This window comes from Bombina bombina, chromosome 1 (genome assembly GCF_027579735.1).
Source record: "Bombina bombina isolate aBomBom1 chromosome 1, aBomBom1.pri, whole genome shotgun sequence".
In the NCBI taxonomy this organism is placed as follows: Eukaryota; Metazoa; Chordata; class Amphibia; order Anura; family Bombinatoridae; genus Bombina; species Bombina bombina.
In genome coordinates, this window is record NC_069499.1 from 1,364,951,297 (window position 1) to 1,364,970,651 (window position 19,355).

The window sequence follows — 19,355 nt, forward strand, 5'->3', positions numbered from 1 at the left end:
TCAAAACCTCCCTGATCCTCCCATACATCTCTCTAACCCTCCCCCCTACCTATTTGCCGCCATCTTGGGTACTGGCAGCTGTCTGCCAGTACCCAATTTGCCCCCAAAAATAGTTTTTTTTTACTTTTTTATTTAAAACATTAGTTTTCTCTAGTGTAGCTGCCCCCCCCTCCCAGATCCCTTACTTAAAGTGAAGGTAAAGTTTTGTTAAGTAGCAATTGTTTTTATGTACCTTATACTCAGTTAAATCCAGTCGCTAGGTTTTTTTTTCAAAAAAATGTAATTATTTCGGTATTTTTTTATCTTTATTTTTCATGCCGTTACCTACAGAATCTCCGCCCATCCTCCATTTCCTGTTTTCTGACACTGTGATGTATAGAGCGGTCCCACCCGCTCTATACGTGTCTAGTAAGCTCGTGCACATCGAGCATGGAGTAACTGCGCATGCGCATACTCTTTTGAAAAGGATCTTTGCGCATGCGTTAATCGCGGTTGCTCGTTGCCTTTCATGTTGAGATGCGCTCTGTGTTCTTGCCAAAAGAAATTACTTTGTGCGCATGCGCGAAACGGGGACGCGCTAGCTTGGCCGCAAAGAACTACAAAAGGCTACGCATGCGCATACTTAACTAAACCTTGCTGACGTCAATTGACGGCCGCCTAACGGCCAGAGAAACAATTGGCTATTCAAACAATGTGATCGTTGTCTAGAAAAAAAAAAGAAATAACGGGTTGATTTACTGGGAGCCGGATCGAGGATAATAATCAAAGATATCTAAAGTTAGATTGAGGTACATAAATAATGATGAATTAAAGTGCTATTATTTTGCAATGAGATATTGATTTCTTTGATACAGTACGTTTTACTTTACCTTCACTTTAACAACAGAGATCCCTTCCTTCAATTGCATGATCGGTTTTTTTTTACAGGAGTGCACTCCCCCCACGCCCCACCCGGCCGCAACCACCGACAGAACAACATTTGAGCCAATCGGGCTACAACTTTGAGAAAAAAAAAGGCAACGCAATTGAGAGGAGAAGCTCCCACCCACCAACGAATGTGTGAGCCGCAATAGCCGTCTCTTCATCGGTGGGTAAAATATGGGATTGCAGTGATGGCTCAATGTTGAGGCATCACTACAATCCCTTGTAAGCAGCTGGAAGCGATCATGATCGCTTCCAGCACTGCAAACAACAGAGGACGTACCAGGTACGTCAATTGTCATTAAGGGGAGCTTTTCCTATGACGTACCTGGTACGTCCTCTGTCATTAAGGGGTTAATTCTGTTATCAAATTTGCTTTGTCTCTTGGTATCTTTTATTGAAGAGTAAATCTAGGTAGGCTCATGAGAGCTCAAGGGTGTGCACGTGTACTCAATGGTAGCAGTATTTTGCAGTGTTGTTATCAATAAAAATCTTATTTAAATACAATTTTGGTTAAAATTATTTTGCGAATCAGGACAATTGATTGTTACGAGGGACAAGTAGATTGGGCTCTTGCTTTAGTCCCAAGGACAACTATTTTTTTTTTTTTTTAAATTTCCACACCCCTGAAAATGGAAATCATATAGGGGAGGTAATAGGATTCAACTCATAGTATTAACAGTAGAAATCTGTAAGGGATAAAGTTATTTATTTCACATAAAACTGTAGTACCTGATATTTTTAAATCCAAAATATACAGCAGGATTTAAGGAACATTTTATATATAAAAAAAAAAACTAAAAAAATTCACATCTCAGACTAATAAAAACAATCACATCTCTCGATGCATTTATTCTGCATTTCACATCTGTACATGTCAAGTCACTTAACAATGCTCCCCATCATCCCTGCTGGTTAATGGGTCACATTGATTCATCCACTGGTATCAGTTTTCTTGAGCTATCATATCTATGCATATGCTGCAGAGCAAAAGGGATGGAAAAAAAATTCAAAATAGCCCCCTTTAACATGCAAGTTTTATAACGGAGTTAGCTGGCAGTAGCCATGTCAAGAATGAGGGCATAAATTTGTAGCTCACTTCCCAGTGTTTGATGTTAGAAGAGCAAATATTCAGTGCTTTATGGATACGCTAGCATTCTACCCCAACTAATTTTCTTGCCCATGAGTTTGTTCACTGCTCCACGTTGATAGAAGAGTATTTGTTTGGTAATTTATTGGTATGTACATTTTAAAAATAAGCATTGGATGACCAAAGCTTTCTTACAGCATTATATATATTTTGGACAGAACTGTGTTCACAACCGTTTCATTAGAGCGTTCGGCTTGCTCTCCATCCAAAAAAATAGAAATGTAAGAGTTTGTTTACAAAGTGAGGCAAGACTGTCTACTCGCTGCAATAATTTTCTTCTTATATAATTTAGCAATCCAGGTTTGAGACTGGAAAAAATAACAGATTGTGTCCACAAAAAAAAAAAAAAGCAGGAGCAAAATGTATAAACCTCAGGGGATATATCTGTTCAGTAGCTTATATATTATGGGGATGCTGACTGTGGAAATTCCGAGTTGTGAAACAATAAATGGGAAAAATAACATTCACTCACAAATCCTTCCTTTCCCTTTGCAGGAAATTAACAATGGATAAAAACAATTAGGAATAAATGCTATAAATGTGGTATACCAATTCCTAAACCCTGAGGGGGATATGGAATGTTTTAAACTCAACGTGTTGGAGAGGGAAACACTCAGATTACACAGGTTCCAAATCAGTTTCCTCAAACCCATAAAATGATTCTGTATCACTGTCCCCTTCAAACAACTGCTGCAGAATATCTGGATCTGTATATTCCTCTGGTTGGCTGTCATTACATTGGTCTGTATCTTCATCTTGTTGCCCTTCATCAAGCTTCAGCTGCTGTTCCAACAGACTGACAAGTTCTTCTTGCATTTCAGCATTGCGCTTGGTTGTATTGGCTGTTCCATCAGGCCCTGGTAATACACTGGCTACAAGAAAGGATTGTTGGACCAGTTCTGGATGTTCTGTAATTACCTCCAGAACCTCAGCCAGCCAGCACAGCACAAGCTGTAGCAAGAGTTCTGTGTCACAGCTGGACTCTGCCATCTCCTGAGCTTGTTCTCTCCACTTTTTGTGTAAGAAGTTCTTCATGGATCTTTTAATGCAGACATCCAAAGGCTGTATTTTGGAACTGCAGCCAGAGGGCACCACAGCAGGTAAGGTGCAAGTGGAGCTTAGGACAGACAGCACATCCTCTGACAGATGTGTCCTGTGGCAGTCCAACACAGCCATACCTTTGTTGTTTGGACATTCCATGTGCTTTTGCCATACCCGGGAAGACCACAATTCAATAATTTCATCATCTGTATAACTGTCCTCTCTGGCCTCCAGAATTATTGAGTCTGGAACCTGCCTTATTTTACCTGAGCGAGCTCGAGAAAATACTATAGTAGGCAAGAGGCTTCCATCTGCTAGAATTGTCAACACAATATCACACCAGGCCTCACCTGTTCCCACTGTCTGTAGGGCATTTTCCTTTCTTTCATCACTTCCCAGAAGCTCCATATCAAGGAAGAGTGAGATCTCATCAACAGCAGCAATCATGGACAATGGGAGGTCCTGGCTATGTATTTGCCTCTGTACAAACTCAATGAAAGTCTGAGCATTTCCTTCCATGTCTTTAGGTAATGGATTAGATACAGCAACTTTGGAGTGTGTACTCAGATTATGTCTAAGCATAAACCTAACAGCCCACTCATATGAGATCTTGAAACCTCCTTCCAAAGAGCGCCCAATCTTGGTTGCCTTCTGGAACAGGGTCTCCTCATTCACTGGCTGCTGCTGCTCTCTCTGGGTTAGTACCCATTCAGCCAGTTTCTCTTCTGCTTCTGTGTCAAGATACTTGCCTTCCGATAAGCTCTCTTGATTTTCCTCTTGTAAAGTCTGGAATCTCTGTAACCATCGACGTATGCGCCGTGGAGTGTTGTGAAAATGTTCTGCAGCTTGCTGGATACTGCTGCACAAAGCAAACAGCACCACTCTAAGCTTTTTCACACTCAGCTGCTCTTTTTTCTGAATTTCAAGCGATTTCACTTCCGGATCTTCCTCAAGCTCATCAACATTGATTGCCTCATCTTCCTTTTCTAGTTCAGAAGCATCAGATTCTGGTGATTTCTCTTCTGGTTCATGGTCTTCTAGTAACATGGATTTGTCACTTGTCACTTTAACTGATGGGCTACTGCTTGCTGCTCTTTGCTCTTGCGGTTTGGGAATCCTTAAATAAAATAAATACAATAATTAATTTAAATAAAGCAGCTACGTAAAGAAACAACTTTACAATCTACTCATTAAAAAACAGAAGACATACTTCTGAAATGCACTGCATTGTAGAAACAGATGTTGATGCAAATATCCAGTCATATGGAAGTTTGATTTCAATAGTTTAAAAGCAAGTCTAAAGATATTACATTAATTTAAACAGCTAATTTTCGAAACAGATACAAGTTTCACAAGCTTCTAAATTGTGTTGAAAAAAATGGGAAAAGAAAAACAAATTTACCTTAAAAACCCAAAAGAGGAAGAACCTGCAAAAAAAATATAAAAAATTTAGAGGGATTCTCAATGGAGAACAAAGATGACATTTTAGCTTCTCTATCTAAATGTAGGGTTCATATTCTAAAATACAAATTATACCACCAATTACAGCACAAAAGCACAGCATACTACGTGCAGCGTGTCACTGGTAGTGACAGGCACAATTTACCAAACTGTCCCCATTTTGCAATAAATGGAGAGAATTCCTTACCCGACAGCACAGAGCTGAATGCATGTGATGGATTGAATACTAGATGCTTGGCCATTGCATCTCCCATTCGTGTCACAAAGGGGCAAGTGGAACACGTCAGTGCAAACGAGTTGCTATGGAGAATTAACAAGGATTGATACATTGTTATCTACCACCAATATAATGTCAAGTATACTATGTTCTTTTTTTGTTTATCATATTTATTATAAAGTTGAGTCACTCACCTTGGCTTGCAACTTTTAAATAATGCCAAGTACTTGGGACTCTTCCTTGGGACATGATTGCTAAGAACAAAATACAAAGTAAAAGTTAATGTACATACAGTGTACCAAAATGCACAAAACAAACATTCAAGTGTGAGGCTCGTACTGAAAAAGTATGTTAGGAAAGAGCTGTAAGCTAACTGTTTAAGCTACTGTATTTTTAGGCTGATAAGTTTCCACGGGAATAGGGCACTCAATTCCCCCCTGTATTTGTCTGTTAAATTTAGTCTTATCGTATTGTTTCTCCGTTGTACTTTTATTCTTGTACCCATGGGCAGCGCTGCGGAATCTGGCGCTTTATAAATAAAGAATAATAATGATGTTAATGCTGCAGTGATGTTATCGCATGCACATTAGATGTAAGAATATGCAGGCCCCTGTACCTAATGATTTCCTGGAAAAGGGTCAACAGATTAGCCAACTACAGTAGCGTATTATAGATTAAATACAACCACATACATGTGGAGGGAATCGTGACATGTTATTGAAGGGATATTAAACTGATTTTTTTTCTTTCATGATTCAGATAGAGTGTGCATTTTTAAGCAACTTCCAAATTTACTTCTATTATCAATTTTTCTTTGTTCTCTTGGTATCTTTATTTTAAAAGCAGGAATTTAAGCTTAGGAGCCGGCCCATTTTTTGTTCAGCACCTGGGTAGCGCTTGCTGATTGGTGTAGCCAATGTAGCCACCAATCAGCAAGCGCTAACCAGGGTTCTGAACCAAAAATGGGCCGGCTCCTAAGGTTAAAATGATTGCTTTTTCAAATAAAGATTAGGAAGAAAAATTGATAATAGAAGTAAATTAGAAAGTTGCTTTAAATTGCACACTCTATCTGAATCATAAAAGAAAAAAAATTGGTTCAATATCCCTTTAAAACAGAGAAATGTATTGGATACATGAACTTTGGTACAGAAAGGGTTAAACGGGGACTTTGATCTTTCATGTTCCTGTCAAATGTGTAAATAAAAAATGTTTATATATAGTGAACATATTCCTTATTAGATTTTCTACAAAATTATGAGTTATGAGGGTAAATAAAGATGTGGCAATTGCTGTCAACCAACATTAACATTGTTTTATAGTGAAACTGTTTTATTTGTAATGAAGTTGTGATATAGGTATAGCCACTAGATGGCATTAAAGTAACACAAAGGAAATACAGAGAAGTGATTGAATTGTAACTTTAAAGGGACATTCCAGTGAAAACTGAAATGCACATAGATTTATTACATCTTTGAATAGAAACATATTTGCAATCTACATGTATTGGCAAAAATGCTTCTAGTTAAAGGTATCACTGTTTTAGTGTTAATATTTTTCTCTGCACCTGCATGTGAAGCATAGCTAGACATTGTCACTGCAACCACATTTTAAATAATGCATCTGCTCAGATCATTAGTGGGGCTTGTATCATGTCAGCAATTAACAAATTGAGTAATTTCCAGATGGTACAAGCACCTTAAGCTCTCCGAGCAAGTGCTGTGTTTAAAATGCTGGCGCACGGTGCATATTTAAATACACATTTAAAACAACTATCACTTTTATTAGAAGCATTTTTGCTAATGCGTGTATATTACAAAATTGATTCTGTTCATTACAGAAATGCACCAATGTGGTTTCCAATTTTGGCTGGAATATCCCTTTAAGTAAATGGTGGTAGTTTGAGTATATAAAAGAGGCAATACGTACAAACACTGAGCATACAAGTCCACAAAGTTGCAATATTTTATGCCCTATTTGTACAGTAAAAGGATGTTTTAATAAGATGCTGTGAACTCTTTCATTTGGATTTCCAGAGGCTCTGGTTTACATCGGCACCTTATACCCTTTAGAGCTGTTGCTGTGTGGATATATGCACTAACATCACACAAGTGCAAAGGTAAGAGGCCTTGTGTGAAGCTTACATTTAAAGTGATTGTAACCTTTAGCAATGTATTGCAAAGTATATACAATTATTCTTAAAGGGACAGTCAACACCAGAATTTTTGTTGTTAAAAAAGAAAGATAATCCCTTTATTACCCATTCCCCAGTTTTGCATAACCAACACTGTTTTAGAAATACATGTTTTAACTCTGCAATTACCTTGTATCTAAGCCTCTGCAAACTGTCCCCTTATTTCAGTTCTTTTGACAGACTTGCATTTTAGGCAATCAGTGCTCACTCCTGGGTAACTTCACTTGCATGAGCTCAATGTTATCTAAATGAAACACATGAACTAATGCCCTCTAGTGGTCAAAATGCATTCAGATTAGAGGCAGTCTTCAAGGTCTAAGAAATTAGCATATGAACCTCCTAGGTTTAGCTTTCAACTAATACCACCAAAAGAACAAAGCAAAATTGGTGATAAAAGTAAATTGGATAGTTGTTTAAAATTACATTCCCTATTTAAATCATGAAAGTTTTTTTTGGACTTGACTGTCCCTTTAAAAAACAGGGGCACTTTAATTAATTAATTTTTTTTAAGGACACTTCATTTGTAAAATATTTACCATTTAGTGATGGTAAATATCACGCCGTTCCTCTGCCAGCATCTCATACTTTATTTTGCTGATCAATGGCGAATCCGGCTTCATCCAATCGTTGCATGCCCCCTTTGGCGTCCAGCTCATGTGGCACGCAATGATTGGATGGCGAGGCATAGCGCAATGTTTACTATAACTAAATGGCAAATATTTTACAAATGAGGCGTCCTTAAAGAAACACGAAACCCAAAAATTTTCTTCAGATAGAAAATGCAATTTTAAATAACTTTCTTATTTAATTCTACTATCTAATTTGTTTCATTCTCTTGATATAATTTGTTGAAGGAGCAGCAATGCACTACTGGTTTCTAACTGAACACATGGGTGAGCCATAACAGTCATTATATATCTGCAGCCACCAATAAGCAGCTAGAACCTAGGTTCTTTGTTGCTCCCGAGCTTACCTAGATAAACCTTTCAGCAAAGGATAAAAAGAGAAGGAAAAAAAATAATAGAAGTAAATTGGAAAGTTGTTTAAAATTGTATTTTCTATCTGAATCATGAAAGAATTTGTTTGGGTTTCATGTCCATTTAAATTTAATGAATTAGACTGCCCCTGTTTTTAAGAATAAATTTATATACTGTGCACTACATTGCTAACGTTTACAATCACTTTAACGCATGACTGCTATAACTCACTTGATCATGTGATTGGCATAGGCTCTGGAGCAGCAGGTGCTATAGCGGCACAGTGAGCAGTGTACGTAGGTTGGGAAGTGGTTCTGGAAATCTGGAATATCAAAGTTGCACTCGAGGCAGGACTGTTTACCCAAAGAAAACCTACAAAACAAAATACAGTAAGGGTCAAGAACACAGAAGATTAAATGGTAAATGAGAAGCACAAACAAAACATAATTAATGCTTACATGAAAAATTATTTTCTTTCTTGGCAGTGAGAGTCCACAAAATCCATTCATAACCTATGGAAAATACTTCACCTGGCCACCAAAGGGAGACAAAGAAACCCCAAACAGAGCATTAAATATCCCTCCCACTTCCCATACCCTCTTAGTAGTTCAAGCTGAGGATAAGGAAAAGTAAAGTAGAGAGATAAAAAGGGGTAAAGAGGTGCCATAAGACTACTGCCACTACATTTTATCAAGGCGGGTTTGTGGACTCTCACTGCCAAGAAAGAAAATTAATCTGGTAAGCATAAATTATGTTTTCTTTCTAATGGCAGTTAGAGTCCACGAAATCCATTTATAACATATGGGAAACCAATACCCAAGCTGTGGAGTCCACGAAAAATCTAGGCAGGGAAAGATAGGGAAGGCAGACCTAAATACTAGGCACCACCGCTTGAAGAACTTTCTCCAAAAAGGACGCCTCTGCTGAGGCAAAAACATATAAATCTAACATTTTGTGAAAGAATGCAAAGAGGACCAAGTAGCAGCCTTACACATCTGTTTAACTGAAGCCTAATTCTTAAAGGCCCAGGAATAAGATACAGCATGTGTAGAATGTGCCGTAATCTGTAAGAGAGGCTGCCGACCAGCTTCTATATAAGCCATGTGAATCAAACTTGAGCCAGGATAGGGTAACAGCTGTGGGCTTCTGACATTTGGGCTTACCAGAGTACAGGATAAACAAGGATCATTGACAAAATTCCTTGGTAGCATGAAGATAGAATTTCAAGGCTCTAAGGATTGGGACAAAGAGACGGAACAACAATTTCTTGATTAATATTGTGAGTTGAAACAACCTTAGGTAAACACCCCATCTTTGTCCGCAGTACGGCTTTCTGAATGAAACACTAGATAAGGCGGATCACACTGGGGGCAGACATTTCAGATGAAGGTTATCTAATAGTAAAGTTTAGTGTTGCGCTGGTTCAAAGGTCCCTTGCACATATACTATCCCGCTCTCACAGCGGGAAAAAAGTAGGAATAATTAAGTAGATAGGTGTATATGAGCGCTTAAGGGTTTAATCTATGTTCATATATTAAATAGTAATATATACCAAAAATATTCAGTATTGCTGATTTAGATGTTTGTCTTTAAAACAGAGAATACGCTGTCTGTATCGGAAGAATATAAAAATGTATTTATTCACACTCATATATGACCGGACATATTGCAAAAAATTACATAAAAGACTATACATAAAAACTTTTAAGAAACTTATAAAAAAAAACAACACATTGCATCAGATTGAATAAAGAACTACTTTTTTACTAAACTCTGCGCAGAGTAGGGATCCATAGGAACCTAACCACGTTAATCCTGTGTCGATTGGTTGTTCAGACCACATGATACGGAAACACTGACAGGACAGACAAGGCAGTGCGGTGAGAAGCCCAGATACTATACAGCGCTTTATAGACACCTGTGCCTAGGCTCGTCAGAACGGCTAACATATTTAGCCACTACAGACATCCAGAGAGCCGTTCCAACACACAAGAGGTGTAAAAGCCTGTATGTGTGACTTTGGCAAATACCGCTGTCAGCTTTAACTGTAATACAATCGTTTTCAATAACAAAGTCTAGCATTACAGCAAGATATATTATCTGCAGCAACATAACTCCAAATTTTTTTTTGGAACTTTAAGAACTGGAGATAAGTTTGCCACAATAACTAACTGTGCTATAAAAACACCAAAGTGTTGGTACCATAACAATACAGCAAAAATAAAAATGACACCCAGGACTCTCAAAGGTGTTTCCTAAAAGTTTTTATGTATAGTCTTATGTAAGTTTTTTAGGATATGTCCGGTCATATATGAATGTGAATAAATAAAAAATTTTATATTCTTACGATACAGACAGCTGTATTCTCTGTTTTAAAGACAAAACAATACTGAATATTTTTGGTATATATTACTATTTAATATATGAACATAGACTTAACACTTAAGCTGTTAAGCGCTCATATACACCTATCTACGTAATTAGACAATTCAGATACTCTACGAGCAGAGGCAATGGCGAACAGAAACAAAACTTTCCAAGTTAGTAACTTAATATCAATAGAAAGCATAGGCACAAACTGAGCCGGTTAAAGAACGCTAAGAACGGATAAAAGGCTCCGTTGAGGAGCAATAGGTTTGTAAACCGGTCTAATTTTAGCAATAGCTTGAACAAACGATTGAGCATCTGGCAAATGAGTCAACTTCTTGTGCAACAAAAAAAAAAGAGCAGAAATCTGACATTTAAGAACTATCTTAAGAGGCCCTTCTCTAAACCATAGGATATGCAGAGTCCTCACCTTGTGCAAAGGAAAACCACGGTCCGCCCACCAAGACAGATAAGCCCCCCCCACATTATGGTAAATACGTCTGGTAACAGGCTTTGTAGCCTGAACCAGAGTATATATCCTCTCTGGGACAAAATTATGCATTTAATCTCCATGCAGTGAGCCTAGAGATTCTAGATTTTGATAGAACGGACCCTGAGCCAAAAGGTCCGCCCTCTGAGGTAGCAGCCATGAAGCATATGACATTAAACAGATAACATGCTCACAAGGTCTGCATGACAAGTCCTGCCTTGCCAGACAGGAGCTAACAGAATGGCTGGAATTCTTTCCTGTTTGAACCAAGCTATTACTCAGGGGAGCAGAACAATTGGAGGGAAAAGATACACTAGATAGTAATGCCAAGGAACTGCTAAACACATAATTTATGCTTACCAGATAAATTCCTTTCCTTCCGGATAGGGAGAGTCCACGGCTTTATTTCTTACTGTAGGGAAATACAACACCTGGCCACCGGGAGGAGACAAAAACACCCCAGCCAAAGGCTTAAATATCCCTCCCACTACCTCATTACCCCAGCCATTCTGCCGTGGGAACAAGGAAAAGTAGGAGAAACATTAGGGTATAAATGGTGCCAGAAGAATAAAATAATTAATAGGGGACCACCCATAGACAAGAAAAAAAAAAACGTGCCGGGGCCATGGACTCTCCCAGAAGGAAAGGAATTTATCTGGTAAGCATAAAACATAATTTATGCTTACCTGATAAATTTATTTCTCTTGTAGTGTGTTCAGTCCACGGGTCATCCATTACTTATGGGATATATTCTCCTTCCCAACAGGAAGTTGCAAGAGGATCACCCAACCAGAGCTGCTATATAGCTCCTCCCCTCACATGTCATATCCAGTCATTCGACCGAAACAAGACGAGAAAGGAGAAACTATAAGGTGCAGTGGTGACTGGAGTTATAATTTTAAAATTTAGAACCTGCCTGAAAAAGACAGGGCGTGCCGTGGACTGAACACATTACAAGAGAAATAAATTTATCAGGCAAGCATAAATTATGTTTTCTCTTGTTAAGTGTGTTCAGTCCACGGGTCATCCATTACTTATGGGATACCAATACCAAAGCTAAGTACACGGATGATGGGAGGGACAAGGCAGGAACATTAAACAGAAGGAACCACTGCCTGTAGAACCTTTCTCCCAAAACCAGCCTCCGAAGAAGCGAAAGTGTCAAATTTGTAAAATTTGGAAAAAGTATGAAGTGAAGACCAAGTTGCAGCCTTGCAAATCTGTTCAACAGAGGCCTCATTCTTAAAGGCCCAGGTGGAAGCCACAGCTCTGGTGGAATGAGCTGTAATTCTTTCAGGAGGCTGCTGTCCAGCAGTCTCATAGGCTAAACGTATTATGCTACGAAGCCAAAAAGAGAGCGAGGTAGCCGAAGCCTTTTGACCTCTCCTCTGTCCAGAGTAAACGACAAACAGAGAAGAAGTTTGTCTAAAATCTTTAGTTGCCTGTAAGTAGAACTTCAGAGCACGGACCACGTCTAGATTATGCAAAAGACGTTCCTTCTTTGAAGGAGGATTAGGACATAATGATGGAACAACAATCTCTTGATTGATATTCCTGTTAGAAACAACCTTAGGTAAGAACCCAGGTTTAGTACGCAGAACTACCTTGACTGAATGAAAGATCAGATAAGGAGAATCACAATGTAAGGCAGATAACTCAGAGACTCTTCGAGCCGAGGAAATAGCCATCAAAAACAAAACTTTCCAAGATAAAAGCTTAATATCAATGTAATGAAGGGGTTCAAACAGAACACCCTGAAGAACTTTAAGAACCAAGTTTAAGCTCTACGGAGGAGCAACAGCTTTAAACACAGGCTTAATTCTAGCCAAAGCCTGACAAAAGGCCTGGACGTCTGGATGCTCTGCCAGACGTTTGTGTAAAAGAATAGACAGAGCTGAAATCTGTCCCTTTAGCGAACTAGCGGATAAACCCTTTTCTAAACCCTCTTGTAGAAAAGCTAATATCCTAGGAATCCTAACCTTACTCCATGAGTAACTCTTGGATTCGCACCAATATAAATATTTACGCCATATCTTATGGTAAATTTTTCTTGTCACAGGTTTCCGAGCCTGTATTAATGTATCAATAACCGAATCCGAAAACCCACGCTTTGATAGAATCAAGCGTTCAATTTCCAGGCAGTCAGCCTCAGAGAAATTAGGTTTGGATGGTTGAAAGGACCCTGAATTAGAAGGTCCTGCCTCAGAGGAAGAGACCATGGTGGACAGGACGACATGTCCACTAGCTCTGCATACCAGGTCCTGCGTGGCCACGCAGGCGCTATAAGAATTACCGATGCCCTCTCCTGTTTGATCCTGGCAATCAGTCGAGGTAGCAACGGAAATGGTGGAAACACATAAGCTATGTTGAAAACCCAAGGGGCTGCTAATGCATCTACCAGCACCGCTCCCGGGTCCCTGGACCTGGATCCGTAACAAGGAAGCTTCGCGTTCTGGCAAGATGCCATGAGATCCAGATCCGGTTTGCCCCAACGACGAATCAGTTGAGCAAATACCTCCGGATGAAGTTCCCACTCTCCCGGATGAAAAGTCTGTCGACTTAGGAAATCCGCCTCCCAGTTCTCTACGCCTGGGATGTGAATCGCTGACAGGTGGCAAGAGTGAGACTCTGCCCAGCGAATTATCTTCGAGACTTCCAACATCGCTAGGGAACTCCTGGTTCCCCCTTGATGATTGATGTAAGTCACAGTCGTGATATTGTCCGACTGAAATCTGATGAACCTCAGCTTTGCTAACTGAGGCCAAGCTAGAAGAGCATTGAATATTGCTCTTAATTCTAGAATGTTTATTGGGAGGAGTTTCTCCTCCTGAGTCCACGATCCCTGAGCCTTCAGGGAATTCCAGACTGCTCCCCAGCCTAGAAGGCTGGCATCCGTTGTTACAATCGTCCAATCTGGCCTGCGAAAGGTCATTCCTTTGGACAGATGAACCGGTGACAACCACCAGAGAAGTGAATCTCTGGTCTCCTGGTCCAGATTTAGCAAAGGGGACAGATCTGAGTAATCCCCGTTCCATTGACTGAGCATGCATAGTTGCAGCGGTCTGAGATGCAGGCGCGCAAATGGCACTATGTCCATTGCCGCGACCATTAAGCCGATTACCTCCATGCACTGAGCTACTGATGGGCTTGGAACGGAATGAAGGACACGGCAAGCATTGAGAATCTTTGATAACCTGGACTCCGTCAGGTAAATCTTCATCTCTACAGAATCTATAAGAGTCCCTAGAAAAGGAACCCTTGTGAGTGGTAACAGAGAACTCTTTTCCACGTTCACTTTCCACCCATGCGACCTCAGAAATGCTAGAACTATCTCTGTATGAGACTTTGCATTCTGTAAACTTGACGCTTGTATCAGAATGTCGTCTAGGTACGGAGCCACCGCTATGCGTCGTGGTCTTAGTACCGCCAGAAGGGAGCCCAGAACCTTCGTAAAAATTCTCGGGGCCGTGGCTAACCCGAAGGGAAGAGCCACAAACTGGTAATGCCTGTCTAGAAAGGCAAACCTCAGGTACCGATAATGATCTTTGTGAATCGGTATATGAAGGTAAGCATCCTTTAAGTCCACCGTGGTCATATATTGACCCTCTTGGATCATGGGTAGGATGGTTCGAATGGTTTCCATCTTGAACGATGGTACCCTTAGGAATTTGCTTAAGATCTTTAAGTCCAAGATTGGTCTGAAGGTTCCCTCTTTTTTGGGAACCACAAATAGATTTGAGTAAAATCCTTGTCCCTGTTCCAATCGCGGAACTGAGTGGATCACCCCCATGATTAAGAGGTCTTGTACACATTGTAGAAATGCCTCTCTCTTTACTAGGTTTGACGATAACCTCGAAAGATGGAACCTCCCTTGTGGAGGAGAGGTTTTGAAGTCCAGAAGGTATCCCTGAGATATAATCTTTAACGTCCAGGTATCCTGCACATCTCTTGCCCAAGCCTGGGCAAAGAGAGAAGTCTGCCCCCCACTAAATCCGTCTCTGGATAGGGGGCCCTGACTTCATGCTGTCTTAGGGGCGGGAGTAGGCTTTCTGGCCTGCTTGCCCTTGTTCCATGACTGGTTGCCTTTCCAACCTTGTCTGTAACGAGCAGTAGTTCCTTCCTGTTTTGGAGCGGAGGAAGTCGATGCTGCTCCTGCCTTGAAGTTACGAAAGGCACGAAAATTAGACTGTTTGGCCTTTGGTTTGGCCCTGTCCTGAGGAAGGGCGTGGCCCTTACCTCCCGTAATGTCAGCAATAATTTCCTTCAAGCCGGGCCCGAATAAGGTCTGCCCTTTGAAAGGAATGTTAAGTAGTTTAGACTTGGAAGTTACATCCGCTGACCAGGATTTAAGCCAGAGCGCTCTGCGCGCCTGTATGGCGAATCCGGAATTTTTAGCCGTAAGTTTGGTTAGATGTACTACGGCATCTGAAACAAACGCATTAGCTTGCTTAAGGGTTCTAACTTTGCTCAAGGCCTCATCTAACGGCTCTGTGCGAATCGCCTCTTCCAGAGACTCAAACCAGAATGCCGCTGCAGCTGTGACAGGCGCAATGCATGCAAGAGGCTGCAATATAAAACCTTGTTGAACAAACATTTTCTTAAGATAACCCTCTAATTTCTTATCCATTGGATCTGAGAAAGCACAGCTATCCTCCACCGGGATAGTGGTACGCTTGGCTAACGTAGAAACTGCTCCCTCCACCTTAGGGACCGTCTGCCATAAGTCTCGTGTGGTGGCGTCTATAGGGAACATTTTTCAAAATATCGGGGGAGGGGAAAAAGGCACACCGGGTCTATCCCACTCCTTACTTATAATTTCTGTAAGTCTTTTTGGTATAGGAAAAACGTCAGTACACACCGGTACCGCATAGTATCTATCCAACCTACACAATTTCTCTGGAATTGCCACCGTGTCGCAATCATTCAGAGCCGCTAATACCTCCCCTAGTAACACACGGAGGTTCTCAAGCTTAAATTTAAAATTCGAAATTTCTGAATCCGGTCTCCCCGGATCAGAACCGTCACCGACAGACCGAAGTTCACCGTCCTCATGTTCTGCAAATTGTGACGCAGTATCAGACATGGCTCTCAGCGCGCTCTGTCCTTAACCCAGAGCTATCGCGTTTGCCCCTTAATTCGGGCATATTATATAATACTTCTTTCATAACATTAGCCATATCATGTAAAGTGATTTGTAAGGGCCTAGATGTACTAGGTGTTTCAATCCTACGCATCTCCCGAGCGGGAGACGCAGGTACTGACACGTGAGGAGAGTTAGGCGGCATAACTTCCCCCTCGTTGTCTGGTGATAGCTTCTTTATCGGTACAGATTGACTTTTATTCAAAGCAATATCAATACAATTGGTACACATCGTTCTATTGGGCTCCACACTGGCTTTTGAACATGATGAACAAACAGTTTCCTCTGAATCAGACATGTTTAAAACAGACTTAGTAATGAAACTAACAAGCTTGGAAATCACTTCAATAAGTTTACAAGCAATATAAAAAACGCTGCAGCGCTTCAAAAATACAGATATAATTAAACAATTCTTAACAAGAAGTGTATTATTAGCAGAGGATTGCACCCATTAGCAAAAGGATGATTAACCCCTCAATACCCAAAACGGATAAACAGATATCAATTAAGATTTAACGCTTTTAATCACAGTCAGCACACTGTCACAGATCTGCTGTGACTGATTACCTCCCTCACAAATGAAATTTGCAGACCCCTGAGCTCTCTAGAGACGTCCTGGATCAAGAAGGAAGAAGCAGAAAGACTGTGCAATAATTTTAACTGCGCAACAAGGCGCTAAAACAAAGGCCCTCCCACTCCAATCACAACAGTGGGAGCCCTGATATAACGGTTTCCATGCAGAAAAATATGTTAGCCATGTGGAATAAAATCATGCCCAAAGCGATTTAACACCAAAGTACCTCACAAAAACGAATAACATGCCAGTAAACGTTTTATTAAAAACAACATTTGTCAATGTCATGCAAAGCTATAACTAAGCCTGCTACCAGTCGCTACCACTGCAGAGAAGGCTTAAGTATTATTTCAGTGTTAACAGTATTTTCTCAGTCAAATTCTAGTCCCTAGAATATAACTCGACTGCGCATACATTTATCAGCCTGATACCAGTTGCTACTACTGCATTTAAGGCTGTACTTACATCATATGGTAACAGCAGTATTTTCTTAGTCAATTCCATTCCCAGAAAATAAAGTACTGCACATACCTCATTTGCGGAGGACCCCGCATGCTATTCCCAGTTTCTGAAGTTACCCCACTCCTCAGAATATCGAGAACAGCCAGTGGATCTTAGTTACGCCTGCTAAGATCATAGATGAAGAAAGCAGGCAGTTTTTTCTTCCAAATACTGCCTGAGATAGAAAACAGCACACTCCGGTGCCATTTAAAATAACAAACTTTTGATTGAAGAATAGTTAAGTAAAAACTCCAGCTCCTCTCGCGACCTCCTTCATTGTTGAGGGTTGCAAGAGAATGACTGGATATGACATGTGAGGGGAGGAGCTATATAGCAGCTCTGCTTGGGTGATCCTCTTGCAACTTCCTGTTGGGAAGGAGAATATATCCCATAAGTAATGGATGACCCGTGGACTGAACACACTTAAGAGAAATTATGTTTTCCTTCCTAAGATAGGGAGAATCCACGGCTTCATTTCTTACTGTTGGGAAAACTATATCCAAGCGCCAGAGGACACTGAATGAATAACGGGAGGAAGACAACAAAAAGGATAGTAACAAAAAGGAAGAGGCGGACTCTATTCTGAGGGCACCACAGCCTGCAAAAACTTCTCTCCCGAAAGCTGCTTTAGCCGAAGCAAAAACATCAAACTTGTAAAATTTTGAAAAAGTATGTAAGGAGGTCCAGGTAGCCGCCTTACAAATCTGATCCATAGAAGCCTCGTTCTTAAAGGCCGAAGAGTGGAATGAGCTGTTATCCTCTCAGGATGACGATGTCCCACTGTCTCGTAAGCCAAGCAGATGACACTCCTTAACCAAAAAGATAGGGAAGTCAAAGTAGCCTTCTGTCCCTTACGCTTTCCAGAATAGACAACAAACAAAGAGGAAGATTGTCTTAACTCCTTAGTAGCCTGAAGATAGAACTTCAAGGTGCGAACCACATACAAATTGTGAAATAAGCGTTCCTTCGATGAAGGATTAACACACAAGGAAGGAACCACAATCTCCTGATTGATGTTGCGATCTGACACAACCTTAGGAAGAAAACATAATTTACTACGTAAAACTGCCTTATCTGTATGAAAAATCAGAGATTTCAGAAACTCTGCACGTAGAGGCAATAGCAAATAAAAAGAGAACCTTCCAAGATAACAATTTAATTTCAACGGAATGCAGAGGCTCAAACGGAACCTGTTGCAAAACCCAAAGAACAAGATTTAGGCTCCAAGGAGGAGCCCCAGATCTAAACACAGGTCTGATCCTAATCAGAGCCTTAGCAAAGGAATGCACATCTGGAAGCTCAGCCAGTCTCTTGTGCAATAAAACAGACAGGGCCGAAATCTGTCCGCTCAGAGAACTAGCAGAAAGGCTCTTCTCCAGCCCATCCTGGAGAAAAACTAAATTTATGCTTACCTGAGAACTTATTTCTTTCCGGATACGGTGAGTCCACGGGATCATCAATTACTGTTGGGAATAACACTCCTGGCCAGCAGGAGGCGGCAAAGAGCACCACAGCAAAGCTGTTAAGTATCACTTCCCTTCCCACAATCCCCAGTCATTCTACCAAAGAAAAATGGAGAAAAAGAAAACACCACAAGGTTGTAGAGGTGCCTAAGGTTAAAGTTAAAAATAATTGTCTTAAAATAAAGGGTGGGCCGTGGACTCACTGTATCCAGAAAGAAATATATTTATCATCAGGTAAGCATAAATTTTGTTTTCTTTCCTAAGATACGGTGAGTCCACAGAATCATCAATTACTGTTGGGAACCAATACCCAAGCTAGAGGACACCGATGATTAGGGAGGGACAAGACAAGTAACCTAAACAGAAGACAGCACCGCTTGAAAAACCTCTCCCCCCAAAAGAAGCCTCAGTCGAGGCAATATTATTAAATTTACAATATTTTGAAAAGTAAGAAAGAAAACCAAGTTGCAGCCTTGCAAACCTGTTCTACAGAAAATTCAATTTCGAAAAACCGAAGGAAAGGAGACAACCCTTGCAGAAGAGCTGTAATTCTCTCGGGAGGCTGCTATCAAGCAGTCTTATAAGCCAACCACATTATACTTCTCAACCAAAGAGAAAAAGAAATAGCAGAACCTTTACGTTTTCCAGAGAAACAAACAAACAGGGCAGAAGACTGGACGAAATCCTTAGTCGCCTGCAGATAGAATTAAAGTGATGGTAAAGTTAGCTTCAAGTCGATGAAGTATAGCATTATGCGTGACAAATAAATATAAGGTTCATTCATCATTTTCTATATATTGAGAATAATAAAGTTATTACCTTTATAAAGTTATTGCATAACATTAGTAAATTCAACCCGTAT

The 19,355-nt window shown here is 40.4% G+C and overlaps 1 protein-coding gene across 2 annotated transcripts in view; it reads right to left on the reverse strand.

The window, feature by feature from the left end:
• Positions 1 to 1,744: 1,744 nt before the first annotated feature.
• POGZ (pogo transposable element derived with ZNF domain) overlaps positions 1,745 to 19,355 on the reverse strand; it is a 286,617-nt gene continuing 269,006 nt past the window's right edge. For both annotated transcript variants that reach the window (XM_053703975.1, XM_053703985.1), the window contains exons 16-20: positions 8,190 to 8,330; positions 4,985 to 5,044; positions 4,761 to 4,873; positions 4,515 to 4,539; positions 1,745 to 4,229 (exon numbers count right to left, since the gene is read on the reverse strand). In XM_053703975.1, the coding sequence (XP_053559950.1) occupies positions 2,690 to 4,229; positions 4,515 to 4,539; positions 4,761 to 4,873; positions 4,985 to 5,044; positions 8,190 to 8,330 (1,879 nt within the window). In that variant the 3' untranslated portion in view covers positions 1,745 to 2,689. The remainder of the gene's footprint in view (positions 4,230 to 4,514; positions 4,540 to 4,760; positions 4,874 to 4,984; positions 5,045 to 8,189; positions 8,331 to 19,355) is intronic.